The sequence below is a fragment of the Onychostruthus taczanowskii genome, unplaced genomic scaffold (genome assembly GCF_017590055.1).
Source record: "Onychostruthus taczanowskii isolate IOZ18803 unplaced genomic scaffold, ASM1759005v1 scaffold29, whole genome shotgun sequence".
Taxonomy (NCBI): domain Eukaryota; kingdom Metazoa; phylum Chordata; class Aves; order Passeriformes; family Passeridae; genus Onychostruthus; species Onychostruthus taczanowskii.
In genome coordinates this window covers 7,760,871-7,784,939 of record NW_024500239.1, presented here as the reverse complement: position 1 = coordinate 7,784,939, position 24,069 = coordinate 7,760,871, and the positions used below count along the sequence as shown (strand labels likewise).

The 24,069-nt window shown below is 37.7% G+C and overlaps 1 protein-coding gene across 8 annotated transcripts in view; it reads right to left on the bottom strand.

The window, feature by feature from the left end:
* Positions 1-373: 373 nt before the first annotated feature.
* LOC121337816 (myelin basic protein) overlaps positions 374-24,069 on the bottom strand; it is a 110,415-nt gene continuing 86,719 nt past the window's right edge. For 3 of the 8 annotated variants that reach the window (XM_041408156.1, XM_041408157.1, XM_041408155.1), the window contains exons 4-11: positions 19,001-19,431; positions 15,735-15,758; positions 9,316-9,342; positions 6,839-6,946; positions 6,339-6,374; positions 5,734-5,766; positions 4,647-4,769; positions 374-2,176 (exon numbers count right to left, since the gene is read on the bottom strand). In XM_041408156.1, coding sequence (XP_041264090.1) covers positions 2,120-2,176; positions 4,647-4,769; positions 5,734-5,766; positions 6,339-6,374; positions 6,839-6,946; positions 9,316-9,342; positions 15,735-15,758; positions 19,001-19,431 — 839 coding nt within the window. In that variant the 3' untranslated portion in view covers positions 374-2,119. The remainder of the gene's footprint in view (positions 2,177-4,646; positions 4,770-5,733; positions 5,767-6,338; positions 6,375-6,838; positions 6,947-9,315; positions 9,343-15,734; positions 15,759-19,000; positions 19,432-24,069) is intronic. The other 5 variants (XM_041408159.1, XM_041408158.1, XM_041408160.1 and 2 more) reach the window with 5 other exon arrangements.

Sequence of the window (24,069 nt, the reverse complement as noted above, 5' to 3'; positions counted from 1 at the left end):
ATTTTAAACAATGTTTCACATTTTTGAGGGCTTTTTGCACCACAGTTGTTCATGAAGGGGGCTGGTTTTTATTTCCTGTTCATAGACATTTTGTGCCTTGCAATATCCCTCTGGCCTGTAGCTGTCACTCCATAGACACTGGCATTCCATAATTCTTGTGTCCTAATGTCAACCTTCTGGGCCATACAATGTCGCTAGAAGCCTGTGTGCAGGGTCCCAAGGTGTCATTGTGTTATTTTCTAGTATCTGAACATTATTAATAAACCCTGGGGGATGGTGGGGGAGCAATAAATCAAACAGACATAAATATATATAACTATATATAAATATATGTATATTCTTCTCCTTTGTAAAAAAACAAAACTGGCCCAAGTTTCATTTCAAGTTGATTACTTTATTTCAATAGTGACTATTTTTAAAAGCTGTGTTCCTATAAGAACAACACCTGTTCAAATTAAATCAACTATTATGTTGCAGAGTATACATCTGAATGAAGCTACAATAGAAAAATACACATAGCAACCAACAAAGGTAATAGATGTAATAGTGTATGTATGCATAATAATTTTGGCAGTTTTGTTTTCTTTAGTCTCTATGTATTTTCTATCATCTCATCTTCCATTGCTTCATACTAATGGACACTGATTTAAACCTACAATAGATTTAGATGTGAAATGTAAATAACATATATATTTATAGGTAACTTTTACTGGGCACTTATTAGGAATGCTATTTCAACCTAGGAAGCACTAATTGTAATCTACAGTGCATAGGCTAAAACTAAAAAAATAAAATAATTAATCAGACACTTAGATGACAGTTTGAAGAAATAGTAAGTTTAAGTAATAAAACAGTGCAATTCAGAAGAGCCTTTTATTTCCCTAAGTGTGGTTGGAATACCATCTCCACACATTCATTTTAGTAATTTATGAACAATTCATATCTAAATCTAACTGAACTATAATTTATTTCTATGAGGCAACTACAATACAACAGTTAAATGTTCACAGTAGTTTACTACGAGTTTGCTTTGGTGCACTGCCCTTAAAAGGCATCCAGGTGTTACTCAGGCAAAATATGAGCCAATCAAATACAACACTGCTGCAATACCAAGAGAAAGATTTCAAATTCTAATGTGAGATGTGCAGGACTATCTGAGATACCAGTACTGAAGGGCTTTCTTTCAGAAATTAGACTTTTTTTGTTTATACGCTTATTTACTTACTGTACTGCAAAGTTAATGCTATTGCAGCAGAGTTTATGTGAAGCACCAGTGACGTCCAGTGGTCACATGTGCAGTCTTAGATGTTTCTCTGGGAATATCCCTTGTTTTGTAACATTAGTCTAACTCAAATTTGAAATCCTCTTTCTCTCCCTCATCTACTCTTTATTCTAATGGTTTGGATGCAATGAGCAAATCATAGTATGGAAAGAATTTCCTTATTGCTATTGCTCCACATCGTATTGATTCTTCAACATCTGCCCCCTCCCACACTTCACATACCTTGAACTCCCAATGTTTGATAAACCTTTCCATGACTGCCTAATCCTGTTATGAAAATTAATTATTCTGTGAGTGAGAGAAGGAAGATTAAAACAAAAGAAAAAAAATAAAAAAGAAACCAAAAAGAAAATTTGGATAAACAGTCCTTACAACTTCTGCACATGTTGGATTTTTTTTTGTTTGTTTTCAACAGCAGTGTCTCAAAAATTCATTAACAGCAGTGCTCAGTGTCCAAGACATTATAGCTCTTTATTTGTAATTCTGATGTTCACTAAAACGAAACCAGAAGGGTTGAGCTTAAATTAGGTGCTTGGGAGAAATAAAGGAGTCCAGCATACAGTTAGGGCATCCTGAAGAAGAAGGGGTAAAGTCAGAGATCTTGTTACTTCACATAAAATAAGGAAAACATCTAGCAAAGCTACTTTTTGTGTTCCTTTCATTCAACTGTTGCTCAGGGATTGCCAATAGAAGTTTGTATCATCTACTGCATGCAGAATCTAATTGGCATTAAGTAATGGATTGCATCTATCTAGGTAATTGTGGCAACTGTTACTAATTTTAAGGCAGTTATATTATGAAGCAGAGTACATGATCCTTGGATGGCATCTTGGAGCTTCAGCGCCTAGCAATGGGGGAACCAGACCGCGATCCAGGTCGGGACCCAGAGCCTCCCTGTGGAGGGAAGAACACAGTTGCATTAATTAGAAATTAATATGTATTTGGGGCTGTGCATTGAAGAATATCAATCTGTTGTAAGTATGATAAAATTTTAAATACTATCTAATGAAAATAGCCTGCAGTTGTTTCTAGTATGTCACTAAATATTATTGGAATTTTCACTTCAAAAAGAAGATTGATTTTCACATAGGATTAACTTGCTGTCATTAAATCTTCCACAGAGGACGAGGCAGTCTCTCATTAACTACTTCTAAGTGCGTGTTCTTATTCAGGCCTTTCTAAGGGAAACAATATGTTTCCTTGGACAGCTTGGAAAATTTCATTTTTACGAATTCTTTACTATGTGCATACTTTAAAATAAGTAACAAAACAAAATCTCCAAACCTTGCATATGAGATGTAATAGTTTCACATCTGAAAGAACTGAAATTTAATAGTTTAATTCTGCAGTAAATTCTCAGTGTTACATCAACATGAGGCTTATATGGAAAGCTCAGATGCAGGTACAGGAGAAAGCTAAGAAAAGATAAAAGGGCTGAAACCTGCCCTCTTCTCAGAAATAATAAGAAAGTGTTAAACTGTGGGGAAAAACCTGTGACAATTCATAAATCTGCACTTGAGAAAGGAAGCAGTTTTATAGCAAAGATGATTCAAGCTGAAATTCTGACATTTAATTTTTTGGAATTTGAGATTAGGCTAACTTGGTATCTTGTCCTTTAGCTTTAGCAACTCTTGTATAGGCAAATCCTGAAAATGCACTTAAGACCACAAATGTAAGATGGTGTGGTCATTTTTACTGTAATGTACTGAACTGTTTACTTGAAAAAAAACCACATGCGTGTACTTTGAGACTTCATTTTCTTCATTTATGTTCTCATCTTTCAGTGCTGCCACCTTAGTTTTAGAGAACTGTTACAGGAAAATTCAGACTAATTCATTAGGTAATTGGCTTTTTTTCTTTCAAAGATATCTTAAAGAATGGATAACTTTTTTTTATTGCAAGACTGTTGAACTATATGAAGAAACAGTAGTTAATGCCTCCTGCTGTAAACAATAGGCCTAAATCAAATAGGTATCAATAAAACTCGTATAAAAGTTCCAGAAATTATAATGGCTGGGAAAAGGCTATCTAAAAACTAAAACTGGTGTATGTATCTCTCAGATATATATAAAAATAAGCTAAAATAGCTGTGATGAGTATGCAAAAAAAAGAATGTTAAATTTCATGAGAGATCATTAATGCATATTTTCAGATGTTGAAATGATGTTTTACAAATAATGAGAGTATATAGCCATAGAATAGTTGATGTACCTGAATGCCACTAAAACCAAGTGCACAGTGTGAAAATAAGATGTGTTTGATTTTTACCTGGGCCTCTGAAGAAATCATTCCTTTTCTTAAATTGCAACAGAAGAATTCCTACTACTTCCTTGAAGTTTTTGTGCTGTCGCTTGGTGCTGCATATATTTGGAAAACAACTGTACAATGGGAGATATAAAACCTAAACTGTTACAAGACAAAAATGTGGGTTTTTCTGCAATTAACGGCACTGTAACATCTCCTGTTGAGGAGAGGAATAGTAAGAGTCTGAAATGATCAGCTCTGTTAAGGATCTCAGACCTTCTGACTTGAAGTTAAGATGACTGCTGATGGCATCTTCATGTGCTAATAGTGTATTGGGTGGTTTGTTATAAGTGAATTCCCTGCCATTATTGCTTTTGAGGGAAAATACAGTCTTCGTTAAAGTATCTGCCAGTGGATATAGTCTGCTTTTCATGTTTCTGTTTCCTGATATAGAATGTGAACAATCCTCACAACTGCCCTTTTTTTCCTGTTTTGTTTTCATTTATTGCCTGTGGTGTTGTGGCTGTGCTGTGCCTTCAAATGGGGAATTGAACCAGACTAAAGATAATCTGACCAAGTGTTTATTTCTAATATGACAGTTTTCTAATTTGCCCTACTTTGTGGTTTCATAACTTTCGATACTGGCATATTGTAAGAGTTCTCCCACCTGGGGTGGGAACAAGCAGGAACTGCTGGAGTTGTTACTGCATCCACATGTGTCCAACACTGCTCTGTACTACCCTTCTGCAGTTCATCACTTCTGTTTTCATTTTCACTATCCTAAATAATTCAGCAGCAGTGAGCTCTGTCATCTCATTTGTCTTCTGTATTTCAGATCATTTTTGCATTCAGTAACAACACTGACCTGGTGCAGGTCTTTGTGGGACATTGTGGACTTACCTTCTTTCCTGATGGCCACTAACTGTATTTTTACCTTTGTTTCCTACCATGTAAGTAGTCACTAAGCCACAAAACAACCTTCTGGTTTATCTGTGCAAGTCTAATTCCATCAGAAGCTTTAAGGAAATATGGTTGTTTCAAACATGGCAGGTTTTGGAGAGGTTTGCTTCTCTTTTTCCCAGTTCAATTTTTTTGTACTTAAAGTTCAATTGTACTTTACCAGTTTAAAGATTCTGGAAAGAGTGCCCTGGCCCTCATGATAGGATCCCTTGTGTCCCTTATGAGCAGATTTATGCTCATAGAATTTTCCGCTTCCATATCCTGGCTTGTGTGTTTCACCACCCTGCAAAGAAAGATTTTCATGTATATTGCAAATTGTCACATTCAAATTATCATATGCATGTTGTAGTTTTTATTTGTGATCACTGAAATGTAATACTTAAATGAGGAATTTGGAGGTTGTTGCAATAAAATCTTATATGTAATAAACAAGGATGAAGGAAAATGTTAGGAAATTATCTGAATAGATTCAAATCTGAGGGAAGCATCAATCTGTAAAAAATGAATTTATATTCAAAAATAAAATACTCAGGTTAACCTGTGTGAAAAAACTTAAAATGTTTTAATTTCATGAGTTCTAAGATGTCAAACACATCAGATAATATGTAGTGTTCTGATGGTGAAAGAAATGCTTAATGACTTGAAGGCTTTGATATTTTGTCTTAAAATGCCAGTAATTTACATGCCATCTCATATAAAATCAAACCTGTGGTAGAGAAGTAGAATTTAATTAGTTGTGAGAGAACAGTGGGAAGAACTTGTCTAGGAATTGCTTAGGCAGATCACTTCTAACTGACAGGAAAGGTGGAACAAAATACTGAGGTTAGTGACAGCATTAATTTTGCAGACTGTGTAAAAGCAGTTGCTTAAGTGGAATAAGCACCTATCTCGTCCCAGCCTTCCCTCCTGTTTTTGTCCATTCCAGGAGAAGAAAAATGCACCAGATGGGTCTTCCAGGAACCTTTAAAGGAAGAGAGCTTTGCCATGCAGTGGATTTTGCTCCCTTTGTGCTGAAGCAAAAGAAATTATTGCTGCAAGGGCTGTCAAATTGCAGGATAAGAGCAAGCAACACAATTACCATCTTAAAGTGCTGTGGAAGGAGGAAGGAAAGTGGAGGAAAAGCAAAATAGCAAACTTGAGACAAAACAAAATTATCGCATTGCTGCAGCAGCTTGAGGCAATGGAGTGAGAGGTGCTTTGGCCTGGTAAATAAAAGGGCTGTTACCGAAAGCACGTTCGTCACCTACCCAGCTAAATCTGGTGAGGGATAATCCTCTTCCCTGTACATGCAAGAAATAGAAACAATGACATGGTGATCACTATGGAACACAGCATCTGGGTCTGCCATACACAGAAGAAGATTAAAAGATAGCCAAGATTATGAAATAATGGTCAGATAATGAGGCAGGCAGGAGTTGAGAACAACAGTCTACATTCATTTCATGAAGGAAAAAATAGGCAAAATTGTTTATTGTAATTACTAGAACTGACTTTACTAGCCATAGTTTGTCAGTATCATGTACTTCAAAAGCCAGTTCAGTATATGGAATGACAGCTCCTGGCTGGTGAGGCTTGTTTGAAAGCATTACCTATTGTTAGTTCATTACCTAAAGCAATCACACCATAAATTGAATATAAAAATCCCTGCAAGTGGCGTCAATTAGTCCTGCACAAAGTCAGGAAGTGCGTGAGTAAGAGAACCATAGCTTCTATGTCTTAGGCTCTTGCTTTAAATTGTTCCCAGTGATACCTGTAGACTTTTACTTAGTGCCGTTAGGGACAGTGAATCAGACTTGCAGTTGAATTAGTGGGAATTAGCCCATAAATGCCTTGAGTCCCTGAAACTGCTTACCTTTGCTTGCATTGGGGGTGGTGTACGGGGTGAGACCTAAAAGCCAACACAAAAGAGTTGTCAAAGGGAAAAATAAATGCCAGAAATCATCAGGCCTTTTGCACATTATCCATGAGCTTCTCAATTATCCATTGAGAAGCTCCTCTGCTGTCTTAGGCTTGCCTGGAATACACTGGATTTATGTCCATCTTGAAACAGTAATAATTCCTGAATACTGCCAGTGTTAAAGACACAGGGACAAAACCTGTCTATGGTGAAGCTGTATAACTGACATGGTTAGCATTTGGCTATGCTAATGGAGGTTCACATGCTTTTTTGGTACCATTCCAGTATTGTTTGTTTCCTAGGTAAAAATTTTGTATTTGAATGGCATAATGAGCTCAAAAGGCACAGTTCAATTTGAGGCTTGAAATAAAGGGTAATGATTGGGGAGTGTTTGTTTACTGATGGATTCTAAAAGAAATATTTAATTTTGGTGTATAAGAGGAGGGGGGACTTACAATGTTCTTGAAGAAGTGGACTACAGGGTTGTCATCAACAGGCCGGCCATGCTGAGATCTCGGGGGAATGGACCCGACGTGGTGGCTGACCCTGGCTGCATGTATGTCCTGAAAAGCAGAACAGGCGCATCGCCCAGTCAGCTGGGAAGGACAGCTTATCAGCCATGGCATGAAGAATTGTTTTCAAAAGAGAAGAGAGGAGGAATATGCCTTGGGAATCTACAGAGATTGCCCTCTACAGTTGTCAGTGCTGTGAAAAGGCAAATACACAGTATGTATAGGCACATATGTTGTGCATATATATGGATGCACTTGTTCTTGATGTTACAGCCCAGTCGTGGAAATGAGGCTCTTATTGGAGAGTTCAGGTAACAGAAGCCTTGTAATTTTCCGTAAATAGGAAATTTTTCTTAAGTAGGATCATAGACTGTGATTTTAGAAAATAAACCAAAATGGAAAAAACCTTAAAATCATGCTGGATCATTCTGCATGGAAAAGCAGGAATAGATCATGTATCATTTTTAGTTCCCAAAGACTTGTAATGCTCATGAGCTGCAAGAGCAATGTTATTTTCAGAATGAGGGAACCAAGTGAGGCTGACAATTTCTGTTTCAGTAGGGCTTTCTATTTTCAGAAGGGCTTCCTGAGCAGCAGTCTAAATGAAGTCAGATCTGTGGTTTATGACATTGACTTCTGTTGGAAAAAAACTAACCAATGCAGAGAAGTTTGGCTGATTTTTATCAGGTTGTTTTTTTGCATGCTAATAATATGTGGATACTTAATTGTTTTAAAAGCAGGAAAATATGAATTTTGGATCTGTGAGATCTCCATAGTGTCAGGTAGTCAGTTCTGTTTACAATTCTGCAGCAGTTTCTTCTTGGTTGCTAGTTCCAGTTCCAAAATAGCCTCTGCTACCATGGTTAGGAAGAGAGAATCAGTTACTTCAGTCACAGTTTTGTCTTCTTAATCTATATTCTACTCTCCCTTTGGAAGCTGCTGACTGCCTTGTCTTTAGTATAAATACCATGGTGCTGCAGATCTGATGGGCTATGAATTGCCACATGAATGGAGAGAAATTGGGATAACAAGGTTTTAGAATGTAGACAGGGTTGAGTTTCTTGATTTTGGTTTCTGACCAATTATTAGGTGCTAATAACTTGGCTTATTGGAAAGGTTGTGGTGCTATAAATACAAAGTTTCTTCTGCCCGCAGTGCTAAATGTCATCACAGGCTTTGATTGTCTCCTGTTTTAATGTGTATGAAGCAGTAGCAAATCTGAAGTAATTTTCAATTACTTTTCTGGGTGAGTTTCTTGGTGTTTAAAATGAAGCACTTTCCATTCATATTGTCATCAGCAAACTTCATCTGTCTTCATAACCTTTGATATTATTGTTTATTTGTGACAGGTAATTTACATGTTTCCACTCAATTCATTGTTGAAATTACTCTTTCACCTCTAGTGTTCTCTTTCAATTTTTGAACTCCTAGGGACAGAAAACATGATTTCATGGTGTTTTTCAGAGACTGCTTTTGTTTATGTAATAACTGATATCTGCAAGTGTTTAAAGGTAAATTCTAATGGATTTGAAATTAAAAGAGAAAACTGATTTATACTGCTACGATGGGCTACTGAGATGGTGTGATATAAGTGGACCTTTTGAATGAACTCAGTTTAACAATTACCTACCGTGTGTTCATTCATGCATTCAGATCACCACTGTTTGCCTTTAAACATGTTTTAAGTGCTTGGTTTTAAATAATATTCTTGTTAAAACGTTACAGGAATAGAGAAGAGCAACCGAGTTTCAGGAAGGGGTGTAATTTGCTTCTTATTTTTTGTGTTATGTGTCTCTTTCACCCAGGGGCTGCAGTGAGCTCTCCCCACACCTCTTGCAATGTTGTTAAGAATTTCAGCCTTGAGAGCATTGCCAATAAAAGGCATCCTTGGCTTCCGTATTGATATATTTTGAAAGGTACTTGCCAAGTAAGAGTGTGAATTCAGAGCCCTTGGGTATTGGTAGGGAAGTTGAAAGTGGAGGTGCCTCTGTTGTGCCCTTTAAGAAAGTTTAAACATACAATAATTCTTCAGTAACTGAACAGAAGAACACTCAGCTTTTCCTGTTCCCAGTTAACATTAATGAAATGTGTGACCTCAGGTAAGGATCTCAGCTAAGTCAACTCTGCTGCACCTTCAAAAAAGCCAAAAGGAACCCTAAGACTGAATGATCTTAGTCAAAAAGATTTACCAGTACTAGAAATTAAAGCAGTAACTGGGAGATCTGATGACAAAAACATAGTTTTCAACTTCACTGTGAAATCAATAGTTTTAAGGATTAATAATCTAAATAAGAATTCTTAAAAATATACATAAAATACCTGCAGTTATCCTGTAAGGGGAGTGATTTTTTTAAAAAAACATTTTGTGATTTTTTCTGGTGATGCACAGGAAAGTAGCATTGTTTTACTGTGTCACCTACCTTGGTAGTATGGTGGTATGTTGGCCACTAAGACAAAAAAAAAAAAGAGAGAGTAACTGTGAATGCAGTGCAAAGAAAACATGCAGGTATTTTAAGTTTCAACATTAGCTATACATTGGAATTGCATTCCCTGTGTTAGCCATGTACTTTCACATCAGACTAATTACATTTACTGGCACAACCTGTATTAGTACCTTGTAAGAGCTGTTAATTAAAAAAATAATTCAAATTATTCTGTTAATAAATGAAAAATTATCATTTAAAATTAATAAATTATTACTAATTAGTTAATGTTAATTAACTAACAATATGGGCTCCATTTGGGGTTTTGTGCAAGGTCATTACATTTCCAGTTGACCTGAAGATACCAAAGTGTGTGTTTGTGTGTGTGGGGGTGTGTGTCTGTATATATATGTATATACACATATATATACACATATATATACACACACAGATATATATGTGTGTGTGTATATATATATGTATATATATATATATATGCATGCTTTTCAATGTTGTGCAACAGTTGGCTCTGGGTATAAAATGGATACAGTTAAGCAGTTACAGGCTTGTTTTTCAGTCATGAAATCCATCCCTGACTTGGCTTGCTATAAATGGGATATGTCAGATCTTGCAACTCAGCTGCATTAGGGGGGACTTTTAAATGCATGTTATAATCTCTCTGAGGACTCATCCTCCACAAGAGGATTACTTATAGCTGAAGATTCCATATGCATGTGATTAGCTCTAACTCCTCATCAGTCTGGGATATGCATTTGTGCCAATAACAGTATTAAGATACTTTTGGAGTACTTGAATTTACAGCTTTTTACAGTTCCTTTCAGTATCACCATTGTGTGCTTTTGTTGCCTACTTTAGAATGTGAGATGAAAATCTAAAGTATCCCATGTTGTTTCTCCACTGGCAAAATCCATACACATAAAATATGGAAATAGCTGTTTTAAAATGCAGTCAAACCAGGTAAAGATAGAAAATAAAGGGCTTTCTCATGGGTTCAGTGGGTTTCATGATTTCCAGTGGCTTTTCTTCACAAGATGCCTAATGAGTTGCTGTGCATGAATTTAAAAGACATCATACAAAAGCCACACATTTCAAATTCATATAGACATGAAAATTGCATTTAGATTGTCTTAGAAAACCAAACCGTTCCACAACCTGTAGGTTGTCCATAATGTTTAACCACCCCCACTAAGACATCTGGAACTGTACTGGTAGACTAAAATTATCCTTTAAGCATTATGTGATGAACACTGTGCTGTGGAAGAAAAAGCTGAAAGTTCAACAGGGAATTTGTAAGCCACTCAGCTGATTTTGTGTTAGTCCTGGAAACAGACTCTGAATCCCAAACTCTAATGAAATTCCTATCCAGGTTCAAATTTAGGTAGTCAGTACGGTTTCTAAATATGTATGCCAAACAGGAATTAAGATGCATCCTTTCAATAAATATATATGCTTTTTCTTTCTTATTTTAATAATATGGAAATCTGTGATATAGTTTAATGAGAAATCTGACAGGCACTTGAATACAGAAATTGCTTCATCTTGGGATTTGGAGGGGCTTTGTCCATGGGGCTTTGTGTTCCTAGGCATGGCTGACACTTCATCAGAAGCTTCCAGTGCTGCTACCCTGGCTCGCACCAGGCAGCAACAGAATACACAGCCCATGTGGGATGTATTTTTCCATGCTTATTCTAGGAGGAATGTAACTTCTGTGAGCATGCACTGCTAAATCAGAGCTGCGGTGGTGTTGGTTCCATCTTTGTTCACGTACAACCCAGGCAGCAGTTGGCACTTTATGGCAGTGTTTGTCCCAGGCTGTTCACGACTTGCTGATCTGTTACCAAAAGCAATGGGAACACTGACGTCTTCCCCACTGGCTGATCTGGTGATGACATTATAGTTAATTACCTAATTCAGCAGGCTTTTTAAATCACTTTAGGATGAGCCACACATCCTTGTAATGGTACTGTTAATTTTTACTAATGTGGAAGTTAAGACAGAAATTAAATTACTTGCTCAAAGGTATAGAGGAGAATTGTCAGGAAGAGGGATGTAGAATGCAGGAGATTCTGCCTTTCAGGGTTGGGCTGAGATCAATCTTTGTCTAGAAATAGGTGATGAATGAAAAGAGGAAGAATTCTTAGCAGAATGACAGGAATAACAAACATGGCAGTAGAGATGACTGAAAAGCAAGAAACACAAAGAAGAAGGAAACAATGGAGAACAGTCCCATCAAGAGAGGTGCCAAATAATCCAGAACCACATTTCTCCATAACCCCGTTACCCCTTAGTGCCTTGATGCTTAGGGTTCATAAATTAGCAGGTAAAAGAATTACTGGGGGAAAAAAGAAGAATAGGGGCAGTTTTTCAGGAGAGTTCTGGTTTATGATGGGACTCAAATGGGAGACCAGTGCCATCATACCTTCTGGGTTTTTTCCCTGTGTCCAGTTTATTCCATTGTTGTGACACTTGATAAATGGTTTCGGAGGCAAAACCCAGTAGTTTAATTTCACCTGGCTTTTTGAAGCATTTTTTCTGCCTAGCATGAATGATTTTATTCAAATATTCTTCATGACAGAAGGTCTTTATCTGCTTGGACATAGTCTCTGATGCATCTCAGTATTGTTCTGTTATTGTTCAAGTTGGTACAATGACATAGATTAAACTTTGTTGAAATGATCCATGGTTTGGGTGGGGGTTTGGGGGCTAGATTTGTTTTGGATTTTGTTTGAGAATCATCACTCCAGAAAAAAAAAAAAAAAAAAAAAAAAGACTGACTAGTAGGTATTCTCCAAGTAGCTTCTGCTACCATCAAACTTCACAGCCTTTACGACTTTACTGTACATGGGCAAGATACGGAAGGCATCCTGCACTGCTATCCACCACGATCAGTGTGTACTGATCACCTGCATATTTGGTGGAGATGCATCTGTTTGCTGCTGTTGCTGCAGCAAAACAATGTAACATCATGGGGTATAGTATGGCCATTGGTAAGAAAGCAGTAATTTATACAATTTTTAGTTGTCCTGTTCCCTGGTATTTTCATATAGTCATGAAGGTAATACAATAAGCAAGATGGGAATTATTTAGAAAACAAAGCTATAAATACCAGGTGTACACTATCACTTTACAGCTGCTGGCCAGAAGAATGTTACTAAAACTTTGATTTCTGTAAATCTCAGATTGCATGCAATCACCCATCCACCACCCACCAAATATTTGATCAGTTCTCTTTTTTGAGGGATTGGCCCAATTCTATTTCTTTTCTGCCTTTAATAGACAAGCAGGTGACAAGCTAAACTCTCATACAGGTTGTTAAAAGCACTATTGCCTGTGTCAGCATAACTTGTAGACAGAGTGTAATAGCAAGGAGAGTTTACTATTATGAAATACTTAGACATGGCATGATTAATAGAATATTTCTTTGAAAGAAATTTTACGTGGTAGAATTTCCAATAATACTGTTAGTATAAAGTGGGGAGGATGGACCACTCCAAACCTGAGGCTCATACAATTTCCAAGGCACATTAATTGTATGTTGTATCAGAAATAGAGAAGTAGATGCATCATAAGCAAAAGACAAAAATTTGTGCTTTACCAATATTTTTAAAATGATTTGTAAAACATTCAGTAAAATCACCTGAAAATGACAGTGGATGATTTCTTGTGCAGCTCAGAAATTAAGCCAAGTAACTTTGGAGTGTAATGTATCTTAAATGGAGACCATTTCAGGAACATGGTGAGATATTTTGCATCAGTAAAAAGGTGAAAGCCAGCAATTGTCACTAATGCTATGTGATGACAGAGGTACAAAACAAGGTCAGGGACAAAAAAAGTACTAACTTTTGCTCTGGTATTTTCTATCTGGCAGCATTGACCATTGTGTAAACTGAAAACAGCTGAAGTACAGTAATTTATTTTGGCATTGTAGGACGGAAAGTGCTAAGGATCATGCAGTTCTTCATTTGCAAGGAATGTGATAGAAAAATATAACAGATTTTAATATAAAGCAATTTCATACTTATCAAACTGCTTCATCTGCAGAGGTAAACATTATATTGTTCTTAGGCAGAGAAAATCCTTGTGCTAAATTTTTAAAAGCCCTATTTGACCACCTGTGTGTACATTTTGGCCATCTGTATGTACATCCCTGCCTGGTCTTTGCACTTCTTTAAACAAATGTCCCCCTCTGATATATGGTTTTAAAATTAAATGCAGACCTTACTCTCAGCTGGGCTGAGGGGCCATGCAGGTGAACAAGAGCGGCATGGCTGAGAATAGCTGAGGTCAATTCCCACTAAAAGATCCCAAAGCTGCCATCACTGCTCCTCCACCAGCTCTGCCATCAGGCTCAAGCCCAGGCAAAGGGCACCAGGCTTTGAACTTCACCAAGTGCTCAAAAGAATCCTTGGGGCTCTTCTGCATGCAACTTATACTACTGTTATTGTTATATCATATTAGTGGATAGAAGACTAGAAATAGTCAAGCAAAAACTGAACTGAAAGGTCCTGTTAGAGGTTTAATAAAAGGGGAAAACCTTTTGTGGAGTGATTAGAAACAGAGATTCTTTAAATGCTTTCGTTGATTAATTTTTATTTTAGCCTGAACACGTTACTAATACATTTCTGAATGTAAGAGGCACAAGACCATATAAAAACAGTAAAAGCAGCAGAGCACACAGGCATTCTTCCAGTCATGATCTCCTCTTTAAGTTGTAAAACAAATCAGCAAGCCCCAAATACTTTGTCCCATTTCTAAACAAACCTTGCCATGCAGCTGATGTCAGGTGAGCACAAAGCAATACTTTACCAAAATTTAGTGCTTGCACTTCGAAGTACCACTCAAAAAGCATATAACCTAGTCCAATTCTCAAATTCCTCTAGTACCTTGTAATAATTACTTCAATTAGTAACTTCCTTGAAAATGCAAGTTCCAGTGTGTTAATTATTAGGCACAAATAACATATTTATGAGCATACAGGTGTTAAATGAACATGTCAAAGTCAATCCCATGGTGTTGGCTCTTAGGCCTTTCACTTCTCACATGGTGTGTGTACTCACCAGTTGGCATTTCCTTGTTTTGTACAGGTGATTTTTTAAAACCAGGCAGATCAAAAGTAGTCTCAGGTTCTACCACTGCACAAGCTAAATGAGCTTCAGACTGGCAGTTCTGTTACACTAATTCATTTTTAGGCTGCTACAAATGAGAGGCCAGATTCAGTAAGAACATCAAATTCAGGAGCTTTGGTTATTCAAAGCCTACCCTTTCCTTCCTGAAGGAAACCTCTCTATTCCCTTCTGTCCAGTGCACTGTTCTAACTGAATTTTGCAGAAGGACACGCCTCTTAGTGAACTAAAAACCTGTCACATACAAGTAGTAGTTTGTTGCAACTTCTGTTAATGGATTAAAGCATTTAAAACAAATTAAATCATTAGTACACTGGTTTTTGTGATGTCAACAGTTTAATGAATACATAAAGCACATAAAAAGCAAAAGATTAAAACAAAATTATTGTTACAACTGCTACAGACTCTATAAATTTTTTTACAAGCATACTGCTTGCACAGCAGGTTTTACAAAACAGTGTATCACAAGCAATACCACTCCCTGAAAACTAGGACTTGGAAATTAAAATCACAGTATTTACTTAAATCACATCATATACTAGTCAGACTAGCACTGATTTTACTGCTTTTCAAATTCTTCATGGTGCTGTAGTACACATTAAAGCTCCCACAGGAAATGTGAATAGAGTTCAAGTGCGAAAAAAGATTCTGATTATTTTATCCCTCCACGGCATTATTTAAAACTCTGGTTCCTAAACTTTTTGCCTTTGCGTGGTTATCACAACCATTTCAGTAGATCCCCACTCTAGCAACTGCTTAGGTCAGGAGTGGGTTTGGAACTGCTGATTCAGAAATGCTGATCCCAAACCCTGGTTCTGCTCAAGCTGAGAAGAACTTCAGTCCAGTGCTGCTCCTGCCTTGTATCTGTCTGTAACATGGGGAAGCCCCATCTCTACATTCCGTATTTCTTGCACCCAAACACACAGAAGTTGGGAAGGAAATACAGGAGCAAGGCTACATTCAGGCAACAGGAGACTGTTACAAGTTTGCATACAAAACTGAAGGAAAATGTAAAACAGAAATTGATTTAATCTTTCACTAAGTCTTCCCTCACCTATTATTTACTGTCACTCACATATTTTGGTTTGTTTGATCTGTGTCACAAGTGTAGTTTAAAGTTTAGTACGTTAATGCAAAATGTTAAACCAGGACAGAAAAGTTCTTGTTTCACAATCCAAACTTTAGTAGAAAAAGAAAATAAAATCATAAACAAAAGGATAACAAAAGCATAAAAAACTGCATCAAAGAAACAAAATAGCAATCAGTACATACTGAAGTTGAATACAGGCTCAGAATCTAGGAGGACAAAGAACATTTGATTGTTTTAACAAACTTGCTTAGCCAAATATACTATAAAGATTAGAAAGGAAATAATTTATTATTATGCTACTCGCTCTTTCATGCTATTTAAAATGTCTGCACCACAGTTTATTTCTGTCACCATTTAAAATTCTTTTTTAATACGATTAAATTTGAGCTGTGCACAACAGTTTTGTTTCAAATATTATATTTCAAAAGTTTTTCTTAAATGTACAAAATTCAAGCTGGTTTTAACTGAGTTTCATCTATCCAAATCTCGATGGGATTGGGAGAAAAATGGCAAATGCACTTGCTGCCCCTCACAGGAAAAGGAGTGTTTCTGTACATTCCAGTATTTCTATTTTTAACAACTCCCATGGAACTCCCATGCAACTTAGCTTCAGAATTGAAGATGAGGGGAGAACCTGCTCCACACAAGAAAAGGAGGCCATGAAACAGTCCCAGCATTGTTCCCACCCCACCTTTCTGGACACAATAGTGAATATTCTTCATTAATGTACTTCTTAGCTATGGATGCAAGAAGAAAATGCCTCCACAAAGAATTTATAATGTGTTTTGCTTGAATGTCAGCCCTAAATCTGTACAAAGAGCAAGTGTTGTCTTTGCATTCCAGTGCTTGCTGGTGTGGGTAGTTGAGATGCTCCCACTGAGGCATGGGCTGGCTGAAAAAGGAAGACTGCAAGAAAGGCAGCTGCAGAATTGCTTTGAAATGCTTCAAAATAAAGAAAGAAAAAAGTGCAAGCAAATAAACAGTGCAGCTCTAGGAACTTTTCAAGCCTTTGAAATTCATCCTTTAAGGTGCTTTAAGTGGCATCTTATTTACCAAAGACTTGTTTACTTAGTGAAGTCTGGAATACTGCCAAGGGACTTCATTCTATTTCGGCTGGTCCATGAACGCCTTCATCATCTATCAGTGATCCTCTATACAAAATTCAGCAAATGGCAACAACTATTTAGGGTTTAAGCACAAATGAGCCATCTACATTTCCTCTGTCTACTCTTGTATAAATAAATGACACCACAAGCCTTTCTTGATACAAGAAACCAAAAGGCATTGTTTTAGAGGCTAAATAAATAATAGTTGAAATGACTGTGCCACTTGCTCAATACTTTCCACACTGAAGCCCTCCCACAAGAGAGCTTCCTAGGAATGTTTCCTAGGATGTACATCAATATTATCATTGTGTGGAAGAGTGCTAGAGGTGCTTTGGCACTGGAAGTCCTAATGTGACAGACATTTGCCAAAATAATTCAGCTTTGTGCTTCCAGCTCAGATCTGTAAATCAGGACTCTGTAACACTATGAGTAGATGTTCTTAAGGGAAAAAAATCCCAAACAACTACTTCTGCTTGGTAAAAAATGTCAGAATTGTCCATAATTCTGTTCTGTTTTGCAGACATTTAAGTTCTTCAAAATAGCATTTTACAGCAGAGATAAATACATGATCTCCTGTCCTCTCATACATAATTACATCAAAATCTATAGAGAATCAATGCAACCATGTTCACGCCAAAGGATAAAATACAGACTTTGTACAGTTGGCAGACATTTTTTAGTCATTACTCCTAAAAACTGAGTTAATTGATTTGATTTATTGCCACGCAGAAATGCACATACCTCTGTATATTCTGTATGCAGAATCTAACTTTTTGGGATTGTCACGCCTTGGTGTACAAAGAACATTTCATACACTATTTTCCATCGAGTAACACAGTACATGAACACAACAGCAAGAGTTGAGCTGGCCAAGCAGGTCCCAGAAAACAGCAGCTGGGAACAGTCTCAGTTATTTGCAGTAACAGTAAGAAAAAAGGTTTTCTTCAAGCTCACAGCAACTGCTTGTTGTACTTAGGAACATTACACACAGAAATGCTACTACAGAAGAAACTGTCTGGCCGCTAAATCTTTGTCAATAGCATTACAGGCCCAAGTTGGTAAAGGTGAGAAATAAAAAGAACAAAACAGCCAGCTTGCTTAGTACTGCCCACCTAGTGTGAGAAGCTTCTGGTTTTAAGTTTCTAGAGTATTTTTCATCCAGTGGTCTCTACATTACAACAACTCTTCAGGAAAGGGCTATTACACATTGTGCTTCCAGATGTGGAGCTGTGAAGGACACGGATGGCCACAGATCAGTTTTACACCACAGGGCAGTTTGTGTCCTGTCCCAGTGCAGCACTGAGAGACAGCGCAGATCACAGGCTGGAACACTGAACAGACCTCAAAGGTTGTCATTTGATTTTCAAAAATGTAGGCTCAGCCAGCAACTATGAATGCTGCTTTTTGAGACACACAACTTGAGCAATTACAACAAATTCAGCTAAAAGTTTTACAGCCCTACAGCAGTTCCATTCGAATGCTTATGTAGTGTGTGGACACACACAAACACAAGACTCCATTTATCATTTACATGGCAAAGGTACAGCCAAAACATCTTAAACTTTGCCACTTGAGTAACAGTGAACTAATATGCCAGCTGCATAATTTATCAGAGGAGGCAGGTATCCTGGAAAAGGGAAGAATGTAATTAACAGCCTTTCATCAATGCCTTGGTTTTGAATTGACAGTGTAGAAATGGCTCATTATGCAATTTCTACTATGAAATGCTTGGAATAAATCTCAACTTCTTGTCAGAATAAAGCAGATGGATTATTTTGTACACCTGGGATTCAGGATAATATCTGTCAAGCCATCTCCCCGGCAATGCTGTCAACTGACCTCAAACATACTCTTGCACAGGCAGGCTGAGAATTTGGCCACAATTCCTTTTCTAACATCTATTTCCAAGTTTGTCCCTCAGTTAGAGCCAAGATATGTGGAGATCGTCTTGCATTTAGTGCTCTCATCCAGCTCCCTTTTGCAAATATTTAAGAATAACACACAAAAGCAGACTGAAATTTCTCTAAATGGCACAGCATAGAAACACATACAGCACACCACAATAAATGCTCATAAAAACTCCTCCCAGTAATGTTTCCAGAGGCCCCTGGATTTCTAATACTCCGTGTTACTAACCAGAGTCGATTCTCTTGTTTCCCAGATCTTTGCTTTTTTTTGTTGCCTTTTTTTTAAAAGCCAAGCATTATATTACAAGTACCATCCTGCTGGCTAGGTCAACTCTTGCCCTATAGCAGTGAGACCTTTCTTTCAGACCCACCCTGCCTCTTTAATTGTACTGTGTTTTGCTGTAGCCTTGCAGTTCTCTATTCCTCAGAGCTCACCTTGCCCGAGCCCCGCCGGGGAACGTGCCTTTCACCTCCAAAGAATCTGCCCAGCGAGTCAAGCAGACCCGAGTCTCTGTGCCGTGGGGATCCATGTCTGGCATGGTCTATAGTGCTCGCAGATGCCAGTTTTGATCCGTGCCGGAAAGAGGAGCGTTTTTGTGAAGCCATCAAATCCGAATTCTCTGAAGCTGCTGCACTGTCCTCTTGGATGGTCTGTAGCTCGTCTGACTCTGAGGGCCGATCTTTGAAGGTGTTGTCTTCTCTTCCTGGGGCATCTCGGGAAAAGAGGCGGATCAAGTGGGGGCGACCAGTCCTGTCAGCTGGGTTGGCCTCGGGCCAGGCATTCTTTGGGTCTGCTGTGCCTTTGGAGTCTGTCACCGCTGGGCTCTTCGTGGAGGTCCCATTGTTCTGGTTCACATCTGCCTCTCCTGCAAACAACAAGGATGAGATATGAATACAGGCCTGTGAAAAACAGCCCAGGAACAATGCTGCTTTCTTTCCCTTGCATTGAGATGCTCATTTCATACAAAACCCTTAATATGTGCAGTTGTAATGAAACTATGTTCTCTTCCAGCCTTAAAGAACATTAAGTTATCTTGGAACTGAAACCAGAATGATGTTCTCACACAAATTCGCAGTAGTTCTAGGTGATTTTTTGGGGTGTGTGTGTAGCTTTGGTTTTGTTTTGGTTTGGTTTTTTTTTTTTAACATATTTATTGATAGATTGAAAGTTTAGTTGAAGTGTAACTGAAACTAACTTTATTTACATGGAAGGTTGTGGATGAGGAGGCTTTCAGTGAGTAATCAGAATTCCTGTACTTTCCCTTGATGACTGCAACTCTAATTATGCCATGTTTCTCTGAAATGGGAAAAAAATAAATAATTACAGTGACATTACAGATCTGTGCTTTCACAGATTGCTTGCCCATTTCCTCTCCACGATGTCAGAGCTTATGGTCTCATTTGGAATCCCTTGCTGTAACTACAATGTGGATCAAACAAGCACAGTGAGGGGAAGGGGGTTTTTGCCCCAGTATTGAAATTGTCCTCACTTCAAAAAAGAGAGCACTAAACTGCAATTTCTGCTTGGCCTCTCACGACAGTTTTTGTCCATATATGATGATCCTGGCACTCCGGGTACAATGTCCTAGCACTGATGCTGAAGGCCTAAAGCAAAACTGTCCAATTTGTATTTAGTGAGAAGTGACAAGAACAATTACCAGCAACTGACAAGCATTTTTTTTTTTTAAGCCAAGAAAGGTGCCAAGACAGACCCCTCTGGTAAGTGAAATGCCTGCTGCCTGCTGCCTTCAGAGTTGTGTTCCGATGCACCCAGTAAAGTACCTGAGAAGCATCAGCTGCAACACACTTAGCCCTTCCTTCACCTGTAGTAGCTCCTTCTATCAGTGACAGAAAGATTTATGGAGGATTTTATGGTTGACCATGACTCCTCTTGTTCTAAAGGAAACTGCACCCACTGAAGAACATGACTTATCTCCGAGGAACACCAAAAGACTATTAGAAGGTCAGTGCTTGAGAAGCAATCTTCAGCACACACACCTCCCACACACTCTGTGTCAGAAATATATTTTGGAGTTAAGGGGGCTCAGAATTTCAGAAATAAGTTAGCCATGTGTTACCTTTAGGGTCTCCTAATTACCTTTTTACATCCTCATTTGATTTGGTCCTTGTTGCCATGGGAGGGATAGGATCTGGCAAATACTGCTGTGTTTTTAAAGTACTCTGGGCTCAAATACTTTGCTGATTCAGCAGAGCAATTTTAGACTTGACACAGCCATTTCATATGGTTCCATCCATCCACAGGGCACTAAAGAAACCTTTTCTCAGGCTGAGAATAATTCTGAAATAATTTTATGGGTAACAACACAAGACAGTAATGATGGCTTCTGCAAAACCTGTGTGTAGGTTACAACTGCTCAATCATGTTACTGCTACAGTTTTTCACATAAAAGTATAAAGTACAGTTTTGCTGTGCTTTTTAAAAAAATTCTTTTGTGAAAACTAGCTAGAAAATGTTCAAGAAAAATTTCTTAGGTTAAAACATCTGAAAGTCTCTCAGGAATACAATTATTTAATGAGTGCTTAACTGTCACTGAATACCTCATTAATGCTGGAAATATTTGCTGGCAACTTTGGAATTTGAGTTTTCCTGAAAAGATGCTCTCAAACTTATTAGAAACTACTAACATACCCAAATGACTTTCTTAACAGAACAAAAGAAAAGTAAGTAACTTGGATGTGTGACACATTCTGAAACTGCAAAACATTTTAAACAGCAACTCTAAGCCTAGGTTCTATACCATAATACAAATCCATTCAAGGACAGAAAAAGAAAAGCAAACAAAAGAGTTATTGTATTTAATTAAATGCATTAACAAAACACCAGAGCATCTGCATACTAATATTTTTTACAACAGTTGTTCTTTGTGCCACTGAATACGGGTATTGGTAAGCAACAAAGAAGGGTATTTGTGCCACAAAAGTAGCTGCTCCCAATGCATACGCAGTGAGCTATAAAGTATAAATCTTTCTCGAGGCTTTATCTCAGCAGTGAAAGGACACATTTAAGTTTGCCTCTAAATTTTCTTCATGCTTATGTCTTCTCTAATATATAAAAATACGTAAGAGAGATACTGTTAATATTGTTGCTAACCAATCAAAGTCTTCCAGTGCATTTGGAGAGACAGATCACTTTAATAATGTCCTAAGGACATCCAGAATTAATGGACTACATAAATGTATGCTTATTTGTTCATTTGAAAACAAATATTCAAGTATTTTATTAAAACCTATCGTAAATGCTGTGTATAGCTACTATTTTTTTAAGTTGGGGGTTTTTTTGGAAGATGAAGCTCTTTCTTAAAACAGAGCAGAGGACCTGTACCATATTACTTGTACAACAGAAAGCTGACCAGGAAGGAAAAAATCTTAAGCACTTCTTCATAGGCGTTAACTGGAAGGCTATGGAAGTGTCTTCTATTTATATGTAAGTGCATATGGTCCTTGAGAGCTGCACAAAAGAGAGCACAAGAAAAGCACCTCCTCACATTAGCCCAAAAACAGCTCAAGGGAACCAGACTCCAAGCAGGGATGAAGCACCCCAGGTGTGGCCAAGGACCAAAGACAATGCCACTTCTCTGCTCCCCTTCACCACACGGGGCTGTGAGCCTGCTGCTAGCACAATGCTCCCTGGCATGTTGGTCAGAGTGAGCAGAGCCATTTGTTCCTGTACACACAGTGACCTCCAAAAAAAGGAACACAGACGGACAAAAGAATTCTTAGCAGTCTGTTAAAAAAACCAAAGAGAAAAGTCCAAAGGTGCTTTCAATGAAACAATACTAAATCCAATCCTTCATTGTCCTTAACAGGAGTTAGGTCCTACATAAGTATTTTCAAAACTACTGTGGCCTTGGTGCTTCATTAGACATGGATAGTTTATCCCATTTCTTGAGAATGAAAATAAGTCTTTTCCCAAAGCTGCTAATTGGCTGGAACCTCTCAGCCCAATGCTTCAAACAACTCCTCTCAACAACCATGGAAATTTGTTCTATGCAAAGGAAAATTTCCAATCAAGAGACCTCCGATACAAATATCCTTCTCATGGGTTGCTTGGAAGGGCTGCTCTATCACAGGCCCCCTGGAGAGCACAGTAGTCTGCAGTCTTCTTCCATACAGAGGACAGCCTGGAAAGACATTGTTAAGCTAAGAGTTTTAAAAAAGATTACAAGTTTTTCATCTCCTCCTACTCCTTTCCAGTCTTGCTTTCTTGCAGATACTTGTAATTCCTCTCACATTCCTACTGCTGCTCCCTCTACAAATGCTGTGAAACCAATGAGGAAGATGAAGCTGATAAAAGCTGAAGTACATTACCTTACTTTGGGTTCTCAAGAGAGGCTTAGATCAACAGTCACAGCATCTTGCAAATATTGATTATACACGACAGCAGCTTAAATATTTGTATGAAATCTTAAGTATTATTTACTTCTTACAAATGCCAGAAAGTACATTAATCAACTTTGTAACACTGAATATTTAATATGTTTCACCATAACTGCAGGCTGCTGTGATCGATTACACTTCCTTTTTCTCAGTCTTCTTTTCTCAGGGTATGGAGATGGAAATTACTGAACTTCTAAATCAACTTTTCATTTTAGCTTAAGTCATACAAAGCACTGTTTCTCAGTAAATGAAATATAATCTGTATTTGTCCTTTTCCACTTTTTAGGTCCTCTCTTTTCTATAAATGTCAACTGGATAGTGAAGTACAATGTACCTTCCAAAGTCCTCAATTCTGAGTTAAGTTTATTTCAGTATTTTTACTGAAATGCTGACAATAAAATATTAGTTAAAACATCTGACTTTTCATATTGATTAATCTAGGTTTAGTCACATGAACAAGAAAAGGTAACACCTAGAATTATTCAACTTTGTCACAGCTGAGATTTCAAGATCTTTGGTAAGCTGTAGCAATAAGACAAATGTATCAGTAAGAGGTTGCCTTGCATTATTTAAGAGGCTGAGACCACTGTTTTGGAACATGTGGCTTCTAATAACACTTGTGGTAACATCAGGCACTTGAAAGAATAAAAGGCCAGAGAAAAAACATCCATTATCACTACATACATGCTGCAGCTGAGGAAATCTGAGTTCCAGCTCTCTGCTGAGATAATTTCACAACAATCCAGCTCCTGGTTTGGACTTTTACTGCAGCACAGCCCACAGCAGAACAGCATGTCCACAGCCATTGGGCTTCACTACAGAAGTATTTGTGGAGACAGAGGAAAAAATTATGTCTGCATTGTTAAATCTGAACTGCAAAAGCTTGATTCATCCTCATTATGCTAAGACACTGCAGACAAAAAATGGCTCTTAGCCTAACTTCTCTAATATTGTTAGAAGGCAATATGCCATCAGACATTTCAATTCACAGACCTAATTATGGGTTTTGTCTGATACTTGTCAAACAGTTGGGAATCAATTTTGGACAAATATTTCTGTTTGAAATGGATTGCATGCAGTACAATTGTGAAACAAACACTTGGTCA